The sequence below is a fragment of the Schistocerca serialis genome, chromosome 2, assembly GCF_023864345.2.
Source record: "Schistocerca serialis cubense isolate TAMUIC-IGC-003099 chromosome 2, iqSchSeri2.2, whole genome shotgun sequence".
Taxonomy (NCBI): Eukaryota; Metazoa; Arthropoda; class Insecta; order Orthoptera; family Acrididae; genus Schistocerca; species Schistocerca serialis.
Window position 1 is genome coordinate 815,830,066 of NC_064639.1, and position 24,100 is coordinate 815,854,165.

Here is a 24,100-nt window from a genome sequence, read left to right on the forward strand (position 1 = left end):
AGTAATATGGAGAAAGTAATACGAGTCCTAGAGTGGTTGTTGTCAAGTAACTCATTAAAAAAAGAAGTTGGAGCATTTTTTCCAAATTAACTTATGTATCAGAAATAAAAGAAACTGCACATCCATCTCATATTAGACTTGGAGAAAAAGGTCTTTTGGCTGACATCTGTTCACTAGAGTCCGGAACTTAAATTTTGGAACCAAACTGTCCATTCTTAAACTATGAAGCATTTTTACATTTCCAGTCCTGCAATTCCAAGGACAATGGTAGATGGTTTTAGTCAATACAAAATTACCTCAGAAAGAACCAACCAGTGATGCAACTAGCCTATTGGCTTTGGGAAGACTAGGCTGATACACTATGTCTCAAATTATAGGAAATCAGTCTTATGGCCTGCTCAAGACCAAAAGCAAGACTTCCTTTGGCACAATCATCATTAAATCATTCCTAAAGCCAGGAAAACTCTACAGGGTGTTACAAAAAGGTATGGCCAAACTTTCAGGAGATATTCCTCACACATAAATAAAGAAATGATGTTATGTGGACATGTGTCCGGAAACGCTTAATTTCCATGTTAGAGGTCATTTTAGTTTCGTCAGTATGTACTGTACTTCCTTGATTCACCACCAGTTGGCCCAATTGAAGGAAGGTAATGTTGACTTCGGTGCTTGTGTGAACGTTCTGTGAACGTTTGGGCAGGCATTGTTGGTGATGTCTTGATCGGGCCCCATGTTCTTCCACCTACGCTCAATGGAGCACGTTATCATGATTTCATACGGGGTACTCTACCTGTGCTGCTAGAACATGTGACTTTACAAGTACGACACAACATGTGGTTCAGGCACGATGGAGCTCCTGCACATTTCAGTCGAAGTGTTCGTACGCTTCTCAACAACAGATTCGGTGACCGATGGATTGGTAGAAGCGGACCAATTCCATGGTCGCCACTCTCTCCTGACCTCAACCCTCTTGACTTTCATTTATGGGGGCATTTGAAAGCTCTTGTCTACGCAACCCCGGTACCAAATGTAGAGACTCTCCATGCTCATATTGTGGACGGCTGTGATACAATACTCCATTCTCCAGGGCTCCATTAGCGCATCAGGGATTCCATGCGACGGAGGGTGGATGCATGTATCCTCGCTAACGGACGACATTTTGAACATTTCCTGTAACAAAGTGTTTGAAATCACACTTGTACGTTCTGTTGCGATGTGTATCCATTCCATGATTAAATTGATTTGAAGAGAAGTAATAAAATGAGCTCCAACACGGAAAGTAAACGTTTCCAGACACATGTCCACATAACATATTTTCTTTCTTTGTGTGTGAGGAATGTTTCCTGAAAGTTTGGCCGTACCTTTTTGTAACACCCTGTATACATTAGGAAAGACACTAAAATCAGAAAAAAAGTAAAATCTTAGCCATGCAAAACACAAGACTGCCAGATGTGAACACCATGTACTTTGGAAATAAAGACCAATCAAAAGTAACACGAACAAAAGATCACTAAAAACACAACCCATCTGGGTGTTGCATTTGCAGTTTCACAAGGTAATCTTGGTTCCATACTCGAGGTAACCATGAGAACAATAGGTTAAAGACAATTTTCTTTAAATATGAAAATTAAATGTAAGCAGTAACTAATGCGCATATGCTGATCAATCACAAAAATAGTTCAAAGCCAGAAAAATTAAATAAGTCATGGGATGTGCTAGAAAATATAATCATGGGATGTGCTAGAAAATATAATCTCCAAACTTCCATAATCACCTAAAATTTCTAATGTGTGATTTTAAACCGCAGCTAAAGAAAAAAAGAAATTTTGCCATGCACAGACTGGCCCGTCAAAATAGAAAGAACTGGTGCAACTGTGTGGACATTTCAATCTCAAAGTTATGCTGACTGATTTTTAGAAAAAAAAATTGAAACAAATAACATCATCTGACAAGAATATAGGTAAATCCCAAATTAGTCAAATAACAATTTTGTGCCAACATCACAAGAAGATATTAAATCTTCAAGCCCATGAAGGAGCACAAACTGATACAGAGTAGAACCCAACATGTGTGAAACTAGATTTAAAGCTCCAAAAATTCAGGAAAATGATGTCACAATATTAGAGATACTATGTCGCAGATAGGCACAACAAAAAGATTCACACAATTATAGGTTTTGACCACTAAGGCCTTTGTCAGCAATAGTCACACATACAAACATGCACATGGACACTCATGCAAATGCAAGTCGCACACACAACTGCAGTCTCAGCAACAACCGTAAAGTGTGGTTGCAGTTGTCTGAGACTGCAGTCGTGTGTGCGAGTTGCATTTGTGTGTGTGTGTGTGTGTGTGTGTGTGTGTGTGTGTGTGTGTGTCTTGTTGACAAAGGCCTTAATGGCCAAAAGCTATAATTATGTGAATATTTTTGTTGTGCCTATCTGCAACTCAGCATCTCCGCTATATGGTGAGCAGCAACTTTCCATCTCTGATATTGTTACATTCCATCCTGGATTTTTCCATTGTTTGGAAAATGATGTCAGTGACAAAATGAAAACACAACACTGGGAAGAACTTAAAGAAGTTTGTCAAAACTACCCAAAGCTAAATTCCTTAAAAGAAGTGGGAAGAGAAACATTCACATTGGAAAAACAGCTTTGGTGGGATGCAGATTATGATGAGAAAGTAATAACCTGACACAATGTCTAAAAAACATGGAATTGGTAATAAATTAATGTAATACAGTACTAAGGTCAACAATCTGAAAATTTTGAGGTTCTGCCTAAGTTATATCATTGTACTGATCGTATCTACAACAGATTTTCAATTATCATCTGTTTTAAAACAAAGTAAGGAATATAGCTCTCTTCTTGTTGCTCTCTTGTCTTGCATCTTGCAGAATGTAAGCACGCCATTTTCTTATTATCTGTAATACTGTCATTAAATATAGAAGCAATTAAACTGAGCTATGCTTTTATTTATTAGAAAAAGAACCACTATCCTTTACTAATAATATGTAAAGCCTCTTTTCATGTTTTGGTTTTTAATTATGTTGTGAAATGATTAATTTGGTGACGTGTTCAACGTGCCCCATCCCCATGCCATTGGATGCACATCAGCATATTTTTGTTAAGTCAAAGCTAGAAATCTAAATTTCTTGTCACAAAGTCTGATTACTGTTTTTATTTGTGTAGTGCACATTATTCTGCTGTTTTATAATTTTGCTGTATGGAAAAAATGACACCAACAGATAACAGAGCCATGGATTAACAAACCTTGATAACATAATAATCAGATTCTTTTATTGTAATCTAGCTGTGATCACTGTGATGTAGCCCACTTCTGCACAATTTGTCTTCAGAAGAATTAAGTACAAGGATTTCATTTCATCAATTCCGTTTCAATGGGATACACTGACTGCATTGGTGATACTATGAACTGACCTTGTATATAAATTTTATGTACATGGTATGTAAAGCATTTATGTTTTCACATAGCTGTGAATTTCTTTCATTTGTTTGATATACTATACATTTGATAAATACCAAAAAAGATAAATGGAAATGTAGCAGAAATCATTACAGAAATCATTGTAAATCAATAACAAAATTGAAAATCATGTAACTGAATGAATTGGAGAATTTAATATTATTGAAAGTTAGCTGTCTACAATGCAATGTAAAACAAAAGGTAACATTTGCATTGTTTGTTACCCTTACTTTAGCAGAGAGTGAATTAATGCCTGAGCTGTAATCATTCAAAACAAACAGTAGATTAAATATGGCAAATTTTACAATAGCAGTTAACTTACAGGGCTGAATGGTTTGGTGGAAAGATTAACAAAAGTGTCATGGGAGTGTTTTGGATCTGGATTTGGTGGAGTGTTGGTAGGGTGTTTAGGGGGATGTGGCAAGTTGGAAAGATCAGCTAGGCAGGATCTGGGTACTACGTGGCGTTGACACTGTGGAAAGGATGGGGATTGGATAGTGGTGTCCCAAGGTGGCAGTAGGATGTCAGCAGATTGGATAACTTACAGTGGTGGTGTCTGGAATGCTCTTCCAGGTGCTGGAGCATGGAATTCAATTTCAGAAATGTGATGTATGTAGTAGCGACTGCACAGTAGCAGTATCTTTTGGAGGGAGCAGAGGTGGTTCTGGGATGCCTGTGATGTGGAGATCTGTTTTTGCAGTACCAGGTTTGTGAGGGCCTGGGACTGGCAGAATCTGAAAAGGTTGGCAGCCCTGGTGCAGACTGCACATGCTTGAATATTGAGCTCATGAAGTTAAGTGGTTAATTTTGTAATAACTGTCAGTTAAGCTAATGTTACACCTTAAGGAAGTCAATTTGAGCCTATTGAAGGTTTCACTTGTCTTCAACTTTTTTTATTTTATTTTATTTTATTTTTTTTAAATAGAGAGAGAGGGAGAAATAGGAAGAAAGAAAGAGAGATGTTATTTTAAGTGCGTTCATTACCATATTAGTAGCATACACATATATTAGTGTTCCACTTAATTTTAATTACCCTTGTGATCTGTAGTTAAAAGAATAGATATATTTTGTAAAATGATTATAAACAACCATGAGTGAGAAGTGTCTGAGCTGTCATAGAAAAATTATTTCTGGTATTCTGTGCAGCTGTTGTGACAGTTGGTTACTTTGGGGGGAATGTAGTGGCACGGGAATGAGGGAAGTAAAGGGGTCTCTTCCATGGTATTTCAAAGTATGTTCAAGAGATAGGAAAATAGCTGAACAGGAAGGGAACATTACAGCCATTACAGCTGAATTTGATAGTGCTAGCAAGGAACTGATGACATTAAGGGGAGAGAATTGTGAAGGTAGATGGGAAGTGGTAGCAAGGAACAGGGCCTGTAGAAAGAGAACAATATCTGACAGTTTCATCATTAGCACAAACAATGGATTTGCCTTGCTACTTCATTTCATTAAGGAAGAAGCACAAGTAGATGTAAGTGTAGTTAATGCTAAACAGACTTTCATTAGGGAGCCAAATGTTTCAAAAAAGTAGAAAATAGGATGAATGTTTTGTTGTTAGGTAATAGTCATGAAAGAGGTGTGGGCCAGATCTTGCACAAAAAAATTTGGTGACGGATGCCAGATCACATGCTTTTACAAGCCCAGTGCATGTGTTCGCCAGGTGACAGAGGATGTAAAAAAGATCACTGTACCAGGGTTTCACAAAGCAGGATCATGAAGAGGGGTGCAGCAGGAAACAATATTGATAGGGATCAGTGATACAGTATTGAGTGTGACCTAGTAAAAATAGCACCTGCAATGAACCACACAAATGTTGGCTCAGTTCCTACATTCATGTGATATGATCATCCCTAATTAAACAGTTCTGTCAAGAAGGTCAATATGGAGTTAGATCAGCTGCTTCAGGTGGCTACTTTGTCAGGCATGGGTTTGGTTCCTGTTGATGCTATTGGTAGATGGAACTTCACAAGGTGTGGTCTGCTTCTCAGTAGGAAAAGGAAGGGTAAAATGACCAGGATGATAGCAAAATATTTAAGGCAGGGCACTGAAACTGATGGGAGAACCTCTTATAGCACTAAGATCAGTGTCCAGTGAGTCAACATTGGATTAAGTTAACCTTAATGAGAAGCTCAGACAGGGAGATACTAGAGATGTTAAAATAGCACAAGATTCTCATAAAAGTACAGTGAAAAATAATGTTAGTGTATTGCATCAGAATATCAGGGGATTAAACAACAAAGTAGATCAGCTTCCTTTTTGTTTAGAATATTTAGAACCTGAGGGTGGAATAGACGTACTATGCCTGTCTGAACATCATATAGTCACAGATATGGAAACAGTAAATGTAGATAGATATAAGCTTTCAGCATATGTAAGTAGACACACTATCAGAAAAGAAGGAGTTGCAGTATATGTTAAATTTATTACAGTGTGAAAAATTTAGAAACTAAAAAAATTTGTGTAGAGCAACATATCGAAGCATGTTCCTGTGAGATTAAACTAAATAATGGAACTTTTAAAATTGTAGCTGTGTATGGGTCCCCAATGGTGAATTTTCAGTTATTTATGAAAAACTTGGATTCTTTGTTGTGCTATCGGTCAGACAGAGGGAAGCAAATTATTGTTTGTGGGGATTTCATTGTAGATTTCCTGAAAGAGTCTGACAGAAAGAATGACCTTAAAGTATTACTTGGTTCTTTCAATGTGACATCAGTTATTGATTTTCCTACTTGGGTAGTGCAGGAAAGCAGCACACTGATACACAAAGTTTTTACATACCACGATAAATTTAATCAAATAAAAACTTTTCCTGTTAAGAATGGTCTTTCTGATCATGATGCACAGGTAGTGACAGTATATGATATAGCTCCATATAGTAATGCAAAACAGTCCTCCAAAATAGTATGTTCAATTAACAATTTAATTACTGCAACTTTTACAGAAAGCTTGCAATAGTTAGACTATGATGAGGTGTATAGGTAACCTGATGTCTTTGTGATTATATTTGAAAACAGTTCCCCAAACAAAATAGTGAAACATAACTGTGAGGAACCATCTAAAATGCCATGGCTCACTAAAGGGATAAACATATCTTGTAACAGAAAAGGGGAATGTATCTTATAGCTAGAAGGAGTAATGATCAGAACCAAATGCTATGAAAACTACTGCAGTGTATTAAGAAAAGTTATTAAAATGTTCAGAAGTATGTGCATTATGTCTGAGATTAGAACCTCTGATAATAAAATTAAAACAATTTGGAATATTGTTAAAAGGGAAACGGGGCAACTGAGAGCACAGGAAGACTGAATTTCCATAAAACTCAATGAAAATTTTGCTAACAAAAAGTCAGAAGTAGAAAATATTTTACTAATTATTTGGTAAGTGTTGTAGAGAAAATAGAATCCAGCTGTTCATTAGAAAATGCAAGGCTGTATACGAAAGAGGCAATACCTATGCAATTTGATAAAACTGAAATTCAATCCATCTCTCCTACTGAAATTAGGAAAACAATGAATTCACTCAAACATAAAAGCTCCAACAGAGTACTCAAAGCTTATTCCCAACAGATAAGTAGAATTCTCAACCACGTATGCAATTGCTCACTGAAACAGGGCATTTTTCCAGATTAACTGAAATATGCTATTGTTATACCACTGCAATAAAAATGGGATAGGTCTGATGCTAACAACTACCACCCCATCTCACTTCTGGCAGCTTTCTCCAAAATCTTGAAAGAAATAATATTTTCAAGAGTAGCTCCAAATATTTGTAACAATGAAGTACTAACAAAATGTCAATTTGGTTTTCAGAAAGGCTTTTCAGCAGAAAAGCTATATATGTTTTCGCTGATTAAATATTAAAAGCTCTGAATAACCGAACATCACACATGAGGATTTTTGTGATCTCTCAAAGACTTTTGACTGTGTGAATCGTGAAATTCTTCTATATAAGTTCAAGTATTGTAGTACAAGTGGGACAGTGCACAAATAGTTTAATTCATATTTAAATGGAAGAATGTGGAAAAAAGTTGAAATTGACATTATAGACTGTCTGCAAAAATCAGCCAAGTCCTCTAACTGGGGAGGTATCAAGAACAGTGTCCCACAGCATACAGTCTTGGGTCCCTTATTGTTCTTAATATATATTAATGTCTCACCACTCTGTGTTCATGAAGATACAAAGCTAGTTCTTTCTGCTGATGATAAAAATATAGTAATCATGTCCAACAAACAAGAATTACCTGAAGAAATTGTAAATAATGTCTTTCAGAAAATTATTAAGTGATTGTGTGAAAGTAGACTCTTACTAAATTTTGAGGAAACACAGTATAAACAGTTTTATGCAGTAAATGGCATAACACCATTGATAAATATAGACTTCGAACAGAAGTCTGTTGCCAAGGCATAATATTGAACATTTTTGAGTGTGTGGATTGATGGGAAATTGAATTGGAAGAAACACATTCATGATCTGGTGAAATGTTTGAGTTCAGCTATTTATGCTATTAGAATTATTGAAATATCAGTAAATTAGCCCACTATGCCTATTTTCATTCACTGCTTTCATAGCGAATCATATTTTGGTGTAATTCATCATTAAGAGAAAAAGTATTTTTGCACAAAAGAGTGATTACTAAACATGGTCTTAAAGCTGAGGAATTAAAATTTTGTAAATTAGAGGGTTATATTCTCACTAACAGCTATAGTAGACAGCTACATAAAGGCTACTTTTGTCCAAGAAACACTAATTACTACTAAAATGTCATTCCCGGATAAACACAGTAGTGAAAGAAATCTAGAAATTACTGGAATTACTCTTAAATTGAAGGGAACAGGTAGTAATTATACAAAGCACAAAGTAATAGGAATTTATCACCTACCAAATGCAGATGTGTCTCACTTTTTTAATAGTTTCAGATCACTAATTAGTTTATGTGGCCCCAGTGATCTTACTACTATACTTGGGAATTTGAATATTAATGCAAACTCTCACAATATGCCTAGCTTGAGGCCAACAGATATACTGAATTCATATAACATTGTAAACATAATAGACACTGATACAAGAGTGACAAACTACACCTCCAGCAGGATAGATTATGTGATAATCAGTAAACTTGCTACTAACAGTGTTAGTCACAGAAATATAGAGTTTCACTACTCTGACCACTATTGTCAGTCTGTTGGGTACATGGGTGTAAACAAATGCCACTGAACAGAAACGAATCTTGAACAATGACAATACAAATCACCTCAAACATAAACTAGCCCCGGAGGAATGGAACTCAGTTTATAAAGTAAAAGGCTCAAACAAGAAATGGGATCAATTCTATGAAACAAGTTTGAGACATTTTAATCATTGTTGCCCAGTTAAAGATGTACAAAGGACTCTAATACATAGAAAGAAACTAAAGCTGAAACTACCAAGTAGTTTGATTAAACTCAAGCAGAATGTTCATGACCTCTTCTTTCTTTATAAATCAAAAGAGGATATCATCCTTAAGGAAAAGTACTGTAAAGCCAAGAAAATGTTTAAGGCAGAGATTTTGAAATTTCAGGACAAAGGTGCACAGTGATACAGTCATTAAATCTGACAATGTGAGTAAAGCATATCGGAAGCTCATCAATCAATACTGGAAAGCACCATCAAATGTGAATACAGAAGAAAAAGCATATTGCAAGAGGAAAAATTGAAATATAATCCGAGAACAATCTGTGACATTTTTAATAAATACTTCATCACTCCATGCAGTATTCCAACTCAACCTGTTGACCAAAACAGCAAGATAAACGTTTTCTCACCCCAATGTACAAACACTGAATTCAGAACTGTGAATGAACATGAAATAAGTCAAATAATCTGCACATTAAGTACCAAGTGCTCAGCTGGATGGGATGAGATATCTAGTGACCTAGTTAAAGAATTAGTTAAACCTATTACCCATCTCATTAACTGCTGTATTAGGGAAAACACCTACCCAGACTCATTAAAATAGAGTGTAGTAAAGCCAGTATATAAGAAAGGATCTAAAAAACAGGTTGAAAACTTTAGGCCAATATCATTAATCCCCATATTTAGCAAAATCTTTGAGTATGTCTCACTTTCACAACTCGGTGACTACGGTACTTCACAACAAATAACCTGCTCACTGAAACACAACATGGTTTCAAGAAAAACCACAACACCATCATAGCAATCTATGAATTTTTACATAATGTACATAGTGCACTAGATGAAGGAAATTTGGCAACAGCCACATTCCTTGATCCAACTAAGGCATTTGACTCAGTTAAACATGACCTATTAATAGAGAAACTTCAGGCATATGGCTTAAAAGATTCAGCAATACTACTGCTAACCAACTACTTGACAACTCGGAAGCAGTGCACATAATGACCGAGTTGCAATCGCCCAGTCTTCTAATGAAACTGTCAAACAAGGAGTCCCTCAGGGATCTAGTCTTGCTCCTTTCTCTTTCTAGTCTATGTGAATGATTTATTTTATTTATTTATTTTATTTATCCATCTGTTGACAATAAATATTGTATGGATGTTCTCAAGGGTACATGTAAGCCATTTCAAAGAAATGGGACACAAACAATATATACGTAAAAAAGTACAAAACAAAATAATACAATGAAGTTAATAATAATACAATGAAATTAATATAGCCTATTACATCGCTGCTTGTTATTTTAAATGCATAGTCTGTTTTTCATAAGGCTTTAGTTTTGCTTCCTAAACGGCAAGTCCTTATATACACAACACTGCTTAAGTATATATTTACATCACACAACAGCTGTCCTTTAAGTATGTAAATGTAATGAATGATTAGGTACAGATAGAGTATTTTCCAGTTTGCCTTTATAAATATCATCAGAAAAAATTTACTGACCTACATAGTCATTTACAGAATAAAAACATTTTTCTAATAGAAATTTTTTAAATTCTGTTTTAAATTTGTTATCATCTTCTAACTGTCTGATGTTGATTGGCAGTGCATTGTACTGTTTTGCACCAATATTGCTCACATGCCTTTGTGTATTCGTTCCTTTTGTTCGCTGAGTATGGAGTGCTGCAATTACGGGTATTGTAGTTATGAAAGTCGGCATTTGTCTGAAAATCTGTAATGTGGGTCCTGACATACAATACACATTTATATATGTATAATGATGGTATAGTAAGTATTCTAAGCTTTTTGAATATGGGTTTGCAGTGTGCCTGTGGATGACTGTGAGTTATTATTTGGATGGCCCTCTTCTGCAACAAAAAAATTTGTTTTAGGCGCCCTGTTGTGGAACTCCAAAATATTATTCCGTATGTGGCAAGAGATTGAAAATAGCCGAAATATACCATTCTGGCACCCTCTGTGGTACAAACATTTGCAATAATTCTGAGGGCAAAACAGGCTGAATTAAGTTTCTGTGCAAGTTTTATTACGTGGTCATTAAAATTTAAGTTTTCATCCACATGAATCCCCAGCAATTTTGTGGATGTCACTCTGTCTAAGGCATTGTCACCCCACACCAGATGGAGATTTACATTTTGACATCTTTTCCCAAACTGCATATAATTTGTTTTATTTACATTCAATGTCAACCTGTTTGCATTGAACCAAGAGTGGATGTTTTTTTATGTAATTTAGCACTTTATCAGCAGTTGTTGGTAGCAATTGCTTTGGTGCACTTATTATCACACTAGTATCATCTGCAAATATTATTGCTTTGGCTGCATCATCTGTGGTGTGAAAATCGTTTATATGGACAAGAAACAATATGGGCGCTAGGATGCTGCCTTGTGGTACTCCTATTTCTACATTTTTTGCCTCTGATACTGAATTTATTTTGTGGCTGGAGTAAGTTCATGTCAGTCCTACAACCTGTGTTCTGTTTTTTAGGTATGATTCAAACCATTTTTTTCCTATCCCATGTATACCCAACGCTTCCAATTTTTCTAAGAGAATGTCCTGGTTCACAATGTCAAAAGTTTCGGAGAGGTCTAAATTTACTCCTACTACACTATAATCTTTTTCTAGATTTTTGATTATTTGTTCAGTGTAGGATATTACTGCTGTTTCGGTATTTTTAAGTGCTTGGAAGCCATGCTGATTTCTGTTTAGTAAATTATGGTCATTTAGATATTTGTTGATTTGGTGCTTCATCAGTTTTACTAATACTTTTGAAAATGCTGGGAGGAGAGATATTGGGTGATAGTTTTTTACCTTATACTTGTCCCCATTTTTAAATAATGGCTTCACTTTTGAAATTTTCAGCCTTTCTGGAAAAGCTCCTTCACTGAATGATAAATTGGGTATGTCACCCAGCCACAAAACTCTATAATAGTGAGCTACACAGATGACATATCTCTGTTGATTTTTGGCAAAAATACCTGTGAACTTACATCTTCTGCAACAGATGGATTAATAACTATAATTAAGTATTTTTCAATAACAAGAGCTAAAGGTCAATGTTAATAAATCACAATTGTTATGATTCAAGACCTTTAACTCTCATCATACCTCTATAAATAATATATATGGAATTGAGGCAGCAGACACTAACAGCTGCAAATTCTTGGGCCTATACTTATATGAAAACTTGAGGTGGTCAAAGCATATTAACTTTGTGTGTGGAAAGATTAGTAGTGGATTATATCTACTCAGTCACCTTACAAAAATAGTTACAAACCCTACTATTCAAACTGTTTATTATGGAACAATATATCCTTTACTAAATTATGGTATTGAACTTTGGGGCTGTGCTGCTGATACACACTCAATAGATTAATGTTGTTGCAGAAGAAGGCAATTAGAATAATGCATGATCTGGGTCATAATGATTCTGTTAAAGAGATTTTTGTGCAACATAAGTACCTTACAGTGTATTTCCTGTATTTATGTAAGGTAATTTTATTTTTTGTAAATCATCTAAAAGATTCAAGAAGATGCAATGACATACACGACCACAACACTAGAAATAAAAATAGTTGCTTTAGGCAAAGAACAAAGTTAAAAATAACAGATCATGGCCCATACATCAGTGGTCAAATTTGGCTTAACAAATTGCCAAAAGACTTATCTGCCTATGATGGAAATATCTTTAAAACGAAACTCAAATTATTCCTGGCAAAGAAATGTTTGTACTCTCTGTCTGAATTCTAAGTTGAAAACACACATGATCTTATAGTTTGTATTAGAAATTAGAAATATTTTAGTTGTATACCTCCTTCTGTGACACTACATTCCCTTTGTGTACTTGTATTATAGTCTTGCTAATTTATATCAACAATTTGTTTTGTTTGTATTTTAAGAACATCTTCATACTTATGTAAACAACACTGATGTTTGCAATAGTCATCATTTTTGTTGATTCTATGGAAAAATAAATAAATAAGTGTAATCAGAATTTTGGAGCCCACCCAAGATCATCTTGCAGAAATTTGTTTAAGAACTAGGGATATTCACAGTCATTAAAACTCTGACAGATAGCCAACCAGCATTTAACAAGAAATTAAAAGAATTTCAGAAGGATAACTCCATATACTCAATAGGAGATCTTTTAGATGTGAAGTAGAAAGGAATTTTTATGGTTATGCCATTGGGGGAAGGGTGCAATCCATAGTTTTGGTATCACTTAAAAAGCTAGATGTGGGGCTGGGTTTTAGCCAAGGAATGCGATATTTTTGGAAAGGTGAAAGAGGAATGACGAGAGAATGGGCAAAATAAGGTGTTAGATGGTTGTGAGGGGAGGGCTGGATAAGAGAAAAGACACATGGTGAATACATATAGACATGCAAACACTCGCACACATATGCAAAAATACCTACAAGTACGTAAAAATACGTGCAAATATGAAAAAAATATGCACAGATATGTAAAAATATGCACTAATGATGTAAAACTGTGTATAAATACATGTAACTGTGTTAAACCACGTAAAAATATGCACAAATACGTTAAAAATGTACAGAAACGTGGGAGAAAAGGAGCAGATGGGGTATCAGACTGAAAAAGGTTAGATAGGGGGTAGGGGGATTGGTTAGGTCAATGATACAAGTACTTGGGACAAAGGTATGTGTGGAAAATAAAAAGCTAAAATACGTGAGGATGGGAGGGAAAGTGGGATCAGTATGAATAGATACAATTATCAATTGGAAGAATGTGGGACATCAGAGCTGCATCAACAATCCTTGCTGTCACGTAGCCATGTGTTGTGTAAACATCAGAGGGTTGTAGGATGGAAGAAAAACATTAGGCAAAATCAGCCAATGGAAATTCCAGGATGGAATATCGACAGTATAAGGAAAGGTAGATTGCTACTTACTGTAAAGATGACGTGATAAGTTGCAGACAGGCACAACGAAAATACACTTATGCATTAACTTTGGGCTAACACCTTTATCAGAAAAGGAAACACACACACATTCATTCATACAAGCGAGCAAGCGTACATCATGCACACATGACCGCCATCTCCAGCAGCAGCTCAGAATGGAATGCATCTGGTGCATAGAACAGAAGCAGTAATGTGGAAGGGTCAGGGAAGAGGAGCAAGTAGAAGGGTAAAGGTGAGGGGAGACAGGAGCAATGTCCAGCAGCGGAATGTGCAGAGACTAGACTGCCAAAAGGCAGAGTGTCAGGAGGCTATGGGTGGGTGGGGGTGCGGGGGGGGGGGGGGGGGGGGGGGGAGGCAAACACGAGAGGAGCGGGGAAGAGGAAAGATGGGGAGTGCACTGGCAGAGGGTGGCACACAAAGAGGGTGGGAGGCAAGAATAGGGAGTAGGTCACAGGACCTAGGAGGTGGAAAATATTGGGTTTCGAATGTTGTGACAGTAGGATATCATAGGTTGAGACTGGTAGAATTTTGGGAATGGAGAATGTGTTGTAAGGGTAACTGCCATCTTTGCAGTTCAGAAGACCTGGTGGTGGAGGGAAGGATCCAGATGGCTCAGGTAGTGAAGCAACCATTGAAATCAAGGATGTTATCAAACTTCCTGGCAGATTAAAACTGTGTGCCCGAGTTCGAATCTCGGTCCAGCACACAGTTTTAATCTGCCAGGAAGTTTCATATCAGTGCACACTCCACTGCAGAGTGAAAATCTCATTTTGGAAACATCCCCTAGGCTAAACCATGTCTCCGCTATATCCTTTCTTTCAGGAGTGATAGTTCTGCAAGGTTCGCAGGAGAGCTTCTGTAAAGTTTGGAAGGTAGGCGACGAGGCACTGGCAGAAGTAAAGCTGTGAGGACAGGGTGTGAGTCATGCTTGGGTAGCTCAGATTGTAGAGCACTTGCCCATGAAAGGCAAAGGTCCCAAGTTCGAATCTCGGTCCGACTCACTGTTTTAATCTGCCAGAAAGTTTCAAGAATGTTATGTTTACCTGCATGTTAAACCACAGGGTAGTCTACTTTGGCCTTCACCATTGTTAGGTGATGGCCAATCATCCTAGTGGACAGCTGGTTGATAGTCATACCAATATAAAAAGCCGTGCAATGAACTGGTATATGACATAACTGCTTTCACAGGTATTGTGCCTTCTGATAGGGCAGGATAACTTGTGACAGGACTGGAATAGTAAATGTGGTGTAGGTGGATTGGACAGATTTTACACCTGCATCTTCCACAGGGATGTGATCCCTTTGGCAACGGGGTGGGATTGAGAGTGGGATTAGATTGGACTAGGATGTTGTGGAGATTGGATGGGTGGTGGAATACCAGTTTAGGATGAGTGGGAAGGATCTTGGCTAGGATGTACCTAATTTCAGGGCATGGTGATGAGAAATCTAAGCCCTGGCAGTCCCTTCCTCAGAACACCAACATTTCAGCAGAAGAAATAACAGCCATACACAACCTCAAAACAAACCCTGACCTAATTATCCTACTTGCAGACAATGTGTCCATCACTGTTCTTATGAATCCGAGTGATTACCTGGTGGAAGGCATCTGCCAATTATATGACTCCACCGTCTATTAACCCTGCCGGACTGATCCCATCCCAGAAGTCCAGCATAGCTTCCAGTCCCTCCTTAGAGTCTTAGACCCTTCCCAGGACCTCACCCCTGAATCCATTTCCCTCCTGATCTCTATGACACTATGCACACCCATCTTCCACATACTCCCCAAAATCCACAAACCCAACAGTCCTGGAGACCCCATTGCAGCTGGTTATTGTGCTGAAAAAATTTCAGTCCTCATTGACGAACACCTCAAACTGATTGCCTGTTATCTAGCCTGCTGTGTCAAAGGTACCAACCAGTTCCTTCACTGACTCTCTACCATACCAACCCCTTTACCTCCTGGATCCCTACCCACCACTGTTGATGCCCCCTCCACATAACCAACATCCCTCATGCCCATGGTCTAACCGCTACTGAACACTACCTTTCCCGGTACCCTTCAGACTCCAAACACACTACCTCATTCCTCATACACCTTACTAACTTTATCCTAACTAATAACAACTTCTACTTTGAATGGGAGGTATAAAAAAACAAATCTGGAGCACAGTCATGGGCATCCAAGTGGCACTCTCCAACGTCAGCTTGCTTATGGCCATCTAGAGGATGTGTTCGTAAACTTCCAAAATGTTAAACCCCTAGTCTGGTTCAGGTTTATTCATGATGTCTTCATGATCTGGATTCAGGGCCAAGACACTCTCTCTTCATTACTTCACAAACTTAACACCTTGTCTTCCATCTGCTTCACATGGTTCTCCTTTACCCAGAGTGCCACCTTTCTGAGTGCAGACCTCCTTCTCTCTGATAGCTCCAGCCACATTTCTGTCCACATCAAACCCACCAACCACCAACAGTACCAGCATTTTGATAGTTGTCACCCCTTCCACACCAAAAAACCCCTCCCACAACAGCCTGGCCACCTGCGGATGGTGTATCTGTAGTGACAAATACTCCCTTGCCCAGTATGCTGAACCTTCACAAACAGACAGTTTTCCACAGACCTAGTCCACAAACAGATCACCCATGCCATTTCTCCCCACATCTCCAATCCTCTCACCACCCCCAAGAACGAGCTACAAAGTTTTTCCCCCTTCTTCACTAAATACCACCCCAGACTGGAACAACTGAACCACGTCCTTTGCCAGGGCTTTGATTACCTATCATCATGCCCTGAAATGAGGACCACCCTACTCAAGATCCTTCCCATACCTCCTAAAGTGGTGTTCAGTTGGTCATCCTATCTCCTCAACATCCTAGTCTATCCTTATGTCACGCCAAAACCTAATCTCTTGCCACAGGGATCATATCCCTGCAGAAGACCACGGTGCAAGAACTGTCCAAACCACCCATGCAGCACTTTCTATTCCAGTCCTGTCACATTCCTACCCTTCACCATCAGAGACCAAGCCACCTGTGAAACCAGCCATGTCATATACCAACCCTGCCACTATTTTTGCGCAGCATTTTATTTGGCATGACTACCAACTAGGTGTCAGACAGGATTAATGGCCACTGACTAACTGTGGATAAGAGCAAAGTCAGAGTTGCCACAAGTTTCCCCAAGTAAACTTCCATGATATTTCCCTGATTTCCAGACAAGTTTTAGCATTTTTCCCTGATAAATTTTGAGATCTCAAGGGTAAGTAAAGACATAAGTTGACAAGGATTTCTGTATTACTAAATGTGTGAGCAAAAATCTTAAGTACTAACATGAACATCTTTTGTAATGAACTGGTTTAGATAGAGAAAGCAAGCCAAATGGTATATATGTTTCATTAAGACCACTCTTGTTTTTTGTTTCAATAAAGCAAAACACATCTGGTGACAAAAATATGGATTTTGCTGGAGTGGCAAGACAGATTTAAAACACCTTCACTGCTTTCAGAAAAAACCTCAGAAAAAAGTAGGCCTCTTGAAAGAAAGGTGTAAGATGGGGAAGAGTTGTGCAAATCAACACTATAGGTGACTGCCAATAAAATGTTGGTTCTACTATGTTTGTTATTGTTGGTTATTACCCACTGTGTTATGTCTACTGTTCTACAGGTATTGTGTGATGTTTCTTTCAAGAAATATACAAGTACGTAGCATTCAAACTGCCAGTGACTGCCACAATTTTCTTCTTCTTGTCATCCATATTTTCTAATATATAAACTACTTTCAAAGTGCCAAAATGTACTGGAATAAATAACATGTCTATAGAACGTCACACTGTACAATGTACTTGTAGTGAGGCATTTGAAATTCCTGAAATCCATCACCCGTGGCCTCTGAGCTGCCCAGGAGCACCACGGTCCCAGGTCCATGAATAAACCATGAAAATTTGCCACATCAGTGAGACTAAATCTGACAAACAGGGCCCACATGTTAGTGGGAAACTATGGGCTTCAGATCGGCAGACCTGATCCATCAGAGATACCCACAGAAATGGCCTGCAGTTTTGGCCCGTCATGGAAGAACACTCGTGTGGCCAGCTATTCATGTGTCACAAATAAGATGTTGTTGGAATGAGACTGCAGTTATCATCCACACAACAGATAACTTGCATGAATAACCTGAGAATCAATACTAATGAGGACAGGTAGCAACTCACCCTAAAGATGATTGCTGAGCCACAGACAGGAACATGGAAAAGACACTCACACTCACTATTAAATTTTTGGCCACAGAAAATGAAAGTGCACACACATTCGCACAATCACTCAGACACAACTCATGCACACATGACCATTGTCTCCAGCTGCTGCATCCACAAGATCTGAGAATAAGATCCAAACAACCACTCCTCATGCCTCCTGCCTCACATCAGTAGTTTGTAGGCTGGCAGCAAGTAGTGGTGGCAGCACTGACTGCAAGCTGAGTGTAGGGGTAGGAAAGGGAGAAGCAGTAAGAATGAGAGAGTAGGGAAGCAGCTGCACCCAGCAAGAGGCAAAGCATGACATATCAGTAAAAAACAATTTCATGTTATAGAGACAAAAATGAGATTTTTCCAGTGTTTTTATCTATTTATTTATTTATTTTTCAAGTTTCCCTGATATTTTCAGATTTCCCCTATACATTTGAAATTACCTGATTTCCAGAACTTGTGGCAACCCTGACAGTAGACTGCCCTGCGACACAACGTGAAGCTGAACATAACATGCTTTATTTGAATGGCAGCTTCACTACCAGAGCCAGCTGGATCTTCCTCTCAACCATCAGATTTTTTGAACTGTGCAAACGGGGGTTGACCTCTCTGAAATTATCCTGGCCTCAGCCTATGGTAATCTAATGTCATCCACATTCCACCCAATTGTTTCCACCCCCTCTGTCCTATAATCTCATCCTTTTTCTTGTCTCCCACCCTCTTTGTGTGCTGCCATCTGCATCTGCCAATGCACATGCCTTTCTTTCCCTTCCCAACTCCTCTCCTTTTTCACTCCCCCCCCCCCCCCCCCCGCCCCCACACACACACCTTCCCTGCCCCACAGCCTCCCTCCCCTTCCCCATTCCCTCCAGATTGCTGCTTCCATTCTGCATGACAGATGCATTCCAATCTGAGCTGCAGGAGATGACAGTCATGAATGCTTGAGGTGTGCTTGCTTGTGTGAATGAATGTGTGTATGTGTTTTCCTTCCTGATGAAAGCTTTGTCCAAAAGCTAATGTGTGTCTTTTTATTATGCCTGTCTGCAACTTAACATGTCATCATTATAGTAGTTAGCAATCTATCTTTTCCTTATATTTTTGATATTCCAACCTGGTGTTTCCATTGTTTATCTAATGATTAGGTTCTTTCATTGTACTCATCCTGTGGTTACTGGGATATATCCCACTTCTGAGCAATAAGCATTTGGAAAAATTAAGTACAAGCATTTCATTTCATCCATTCCTTTTTAATGGGTTACATTACAAATAGCATCAAATAAAAAATGTAAATTTACAATCTAGCAACAAATGAAGAAACTTCAAACTCAATTAGACAAACAAACAGACAATATGAGAACAGTTATGTCTGTAAAATTGAATAAAATTTTCAAAAGATTTACACTAGAACTATTTATAAAACTAAAACAAAGCAAAATAGGTACCAGCACCAAACGTCTGCATCAAGATAGGAGGTGGACAAACAAGACAATTGCAGAGTATATTCGTGGAAACTGTTAAATTGTGCTGAGCCCGTGTAATGATTTCCACCACAAATTCCTCTAAAACCCAATCCAAACTGACAAGCATCAAGTGAATAGGAAATTGATGGACAAATTAAAAGGCTAAAAAAATTATGAGGCATCTGTTTAAGATGGAATTATTGCAGAACTCCCAAGTCTGCTTGCCCTAAAACCTTAAAATAAGTTACATTTATTATCCTTCATCTGTGAAACCTTTCCAAATGCTGCTTACATTTGGATCTATTCAAACTCTCAATACCTGATACAAAGATACTGCGTAATAACTTACAATTCTACCCTTTATATATTGTTGTTATTATTGTAATTATTATTAAAAATCCTCAACTGTGCCATCATTAATATACGATGGGAACCACTGAGATGGTTTCAGGAGCAATGGAAGAACATAGTACAGCATGGAGGAGGAACTAATTTCTAATGAGAGTACCAACACAAATAGCAGAGATGTGACATATTCTTCTGTTTCTCTCTCTCTTTGTATAAATGTTCTGATTATCTTTTGTCAAAACATGACAACTTATGATAAAATCAGCAGGTAGGTATATCAATGTGCTATAGTGTTATAATATAGATGTATTTTTTTCCCTGTTTTTATAGTGTATAAATGGAAATGAGTGTATGGCATCATTGGCCGGGAGGCCCCTATTTTGGGAAGCTGAGCTGCCAGATGCAAGTCTTATTTCATTTGACACCACATTGGGCAACTTGCATGCCAATGAAGAGGATGAAATGATGACGAGAAAAACACAACACCCAATCCCTGAGCGGAGAAAATTTCCGCCCTGGCCGGGAATCGAACTCGGACCCGTTTTCATGGGGGGCAAGCATATTACAACCCAGATAAGCATGTGGACTGTATAGTGTATAACTGAGGGGAAAATGCTCATCCTCCATTGCTTGGACAAATGCAGATAACCACCTGGAAACTATATAGAGGTTGTACAACAGAACTGAACTGGCGCAATCTGGGGTCAAGATGAGGCAGCACCCACTTCCACAAACTAACAGTACAGTCTTGATTCATCACTCCACAGTCATCCCCTTGGCTTAACAACTTAATTATTGGAATGGAACACAACACACAGTGTGACATTTCACCCCCTTGGCTTAACAACTTAATTATTGGAATGGGACACAACACACAGTGTGACATTTACGACATTTAACTTTTTATTTGCCTAAACAGTGATTTTTTTTCTTTTGCTGCATTATTGAAACTAACAAGGATAAACTGTGGCAGGTAGTTTTAGTGTGCATGCAGAACATTTAGCAAACTGAAACATAAGATGGGAGATGGAACTGATGTTGTTAATAATAATAATAATAATACAGAATGGGATGAGTGCAACAGCATCCAGGCCAAACATATATTCACCACAATAAATTTCAGTTCTGAAATCAATTCACTGACATAAAAAATTTAAAATATGGAAGTAGTTTCCATCACAGTAAATTTTTTAAGAAGTTTATGAATTGGTGGGCTACAAGTCTCTTGTCAGAATCTGGACCTCAAAATTACTCCAATTATTAGTGAAACACTAAATAGTACAAAATCTAAAGTAAAGTTTGGGGAACATTTTGAAATTTAGACAGGAGTGAGACAAGGTGATCAATTTTCTTCATTAATTTTAAACTCTGGTCTTCAAAATGTAATCTAAATGCGGCAAAAAATAAAATCGATGGTTAAATTGATGAACAAATCAAAAAAAGAAGAACCAGCATTAGAATAGATTGATAAGCTTTTGTGCATGGCATAGTGATTCTGTTTCAGGACATTCAGACAGAAATTCTCTTTAAAAAAACAGTGGTAAGGGAAACCTCCAAATGTCATTTATAAAACAAAATACATGTCTATCAACAATTAGATAACCAAAATTCTCAAACCTAAACACAGGAAAATTGAGAGAGTTTCTGAGTTCAAATATTTAGGTGAATCCATTCAGAACACTGGACTGAGAAAGACCTGGTTACAAAATTTGTTGTTACAGAATGAAACACCTTTCAGGTTTACAAAAGATATCCATAACAAAAATTAATCTCAAAATTAAGAAAACGGAGACAATAACACACAGTCATCAAACTAGAGTGTCTTTATGAGGCTGAATCACCCGTGAAGCAGAAATAAGAGCACTGAAGCAATCCAAAAGAGAGAATGAAAAGTACTCAAGAATACTTAAGGTTCCAAGTACACTGAAGAATGAACACACAGACAAGAGCAAATAAACAAATTGAAAAGTATGTTAATAGTTACCTGGATGTAAAAATACACAGGCAAAAATTTTATGGGTATACTAAAATAATGAAACCAACCAGCTTAACTAGCTAGGTCATAGACTTCTACTATAGTTGCAATAAAACTAAAACTGAGACAGTAAAGTGAATCAGTGCAACAAAGGAATGCCTGAAAGAAGCAAGAATAAAACAACATGATATATCTGCCTGAACAAAATTAGGCAGAAAGTTCACACCTGGGTAGTTGGCCGGACAAAAACAATCCCTGAATATCAGAACAACTAATGACAGGAAATGAGCCCATTCTGAGGGAATGAGGCACAAACCAAAGCTAAAGCAAAACTCTGAAGTGCCATTTGTTGTACACTGTGTGGTCTAGTAGAATTCAAACCTGAATAATAAGAATATATGATGAACTGAAAACCATCTCCTTTTCAAGGTAATTTAAAAGTGATGATGTCCGAGGCTGTAAAGTTATTATGAGCAAATTGAGATTATTACTATTCTATATGCAGTTCTTATCAAGAACTTGTTAATAATTAAAACTTTTATCCATTATGGATGAGGATCACTATGACTATGATGAATAAAGCTTCTTGAAATTAATGCAACCAATCACCTTTTGTTACTGCCCCCCTACTGGTTTTGAACTGCCTAGCAATTCATTATCAGATGGTACATATCATACATATGTATCATCTGATGATGAATTGCTAGGTGGTTTGAAACTGGTAATGCAATAACAAAAATTGAAGAACAAAACAAAAGGTGTCTGACTGCAGCAATTTTAAGAAACCTTGTTAATAATTTCCAATGGATGTATCATTCATCTGTTAATAAGCAACCATCTTTTATTTTCTCATTTGTGACAAGCATCCACAATGAACAGAAGGAACTTACACAGGATCCACATTAGCTGTTGCTTCATCAAGAACAAGTATTTTGTTTTTACGAATAACAGCTCTTGCTAAGCAAATCAGCTGCCTTTGGCCAACACTGAAATTAGATCCACCCTCTGACACTTGAAAATTAAGCCCTGCTGGTGTTTCATTTACTACATCTTTCAGTTCAACCTGCAAATACAGAGAAAACTGAGTATTAATATTAACCTTATATGAGAAAAAAAGAAGCATTATTTACAATGCCAAAACAGCAATAAATAGAGCAGACTAATAGAACTTATATGCTGGAGCAAGAGAGATACCGAATTTTTAGCATCCTACATAGATCTTCTATTTTAAGAAAGGCAGAGAGGCAATAGGAAGAAATTTACACATGGTAGGAAAATGAAAAGTCACTCCAAAAGACAGACACAAGTTATAAAAGTAATATTGCACTGGATGACAGGATTTAGATTTAAGAATGTTGATAATAAACTTTCCATTTATTTATTTATTAACATCTTTTATCATGGAGCAACCACAATAATTGGTATTGCAAACATGAGAAATAATAGTATGACAATAATTATACTTACAAAATCATACTGCAATTGTTTCATTTTATATCTATTTTATACATTTTTTACTTTATAGTTGATATGCTACTAGTTTATGTGACAATCTATGGCTTACAATTGGTCGAATGGACATAAAAAAAATTATTAAGAAATATTTTAATTTTCTGTTGAAACCATTCCTCATATATGAATGATCTCAGAGAGTTTGGTAGTTTTTTTAAACCAAATCAAACCATTGATTTATGAGCATCTGTCTGTCATTTTTAATGTTTCTCTTTTCAGGAAATAGTTAAATTTTGTCCTGCTGTTGTGATAATGTAATCTACATCACTGCGCTTGATAACTTGCATTAGTTGACTCTACATGTACATCTACATCTGCATGGATACTCTGCAAATCACATTTAAGTGCCTGGCAGACGGTTCATTGAACCACCATCACAGTTCTCTATTATTTGAATCTCGTATAGCGCGAGGAAAGAATGAACACCTATATCTTTCTGTACGAGCTCTGATTTCCCTTATTTTATTGTAGTGATCGTTCTTCCCTATGTAGGTCAGTGTCAACAAAATATTTTCGAATTCAGAGGAAAAAGTTGGTGATTGGAATTTCGTGAGAAGATTCTGTGGCAACGAAAAATGCCTTTCTTTTAATGATGTCCAGCCCAAATCCTGTATTATTTCTGTGACACTCTCTCCCATATTTTGCAATAATACAAAACGTGCTGCCTTTCTTTGAACTTTTTCAGTGTACTCTGTCAGTCCTACCTGGTAAGGATCCCACAGCATGCAGCAGTATTC

The 24,100-nt window shown here is 37.3% G+C and overlaps 1 protein-coding gene across 3 annotated transcripts in view; it reads right to left on the bottom strand.

Annotated features, from left to right (window-relative positions):
- Nucleotides 1-24,100, bottom strand: part of LOC126458056 (probable multidrug resistance-associated protein lethal(2)03659) — a 475,280-nt gene that overhangs the window by 35,406 nt on the left and 415,774 nt on the right. For all 3 annotated transcript variants that reach the window (XR_007585566.1, XM_050094853.1, XM_050094854.1), the window contains one exon: nucleotides 22,742-22,914. Coding sequence is in view for 2 of the 3 variants with exons in the window: in XM_050094853.1 (XP_049950810.1) it covers nucleotides 22,742-22,914 (173 nt within the window). In the remaining variant the exon portion in view is untranslated. The remainder of the gene's footprint in view (nucleotides 1-22,741; nucleotides 22,915-24,100) is intronic.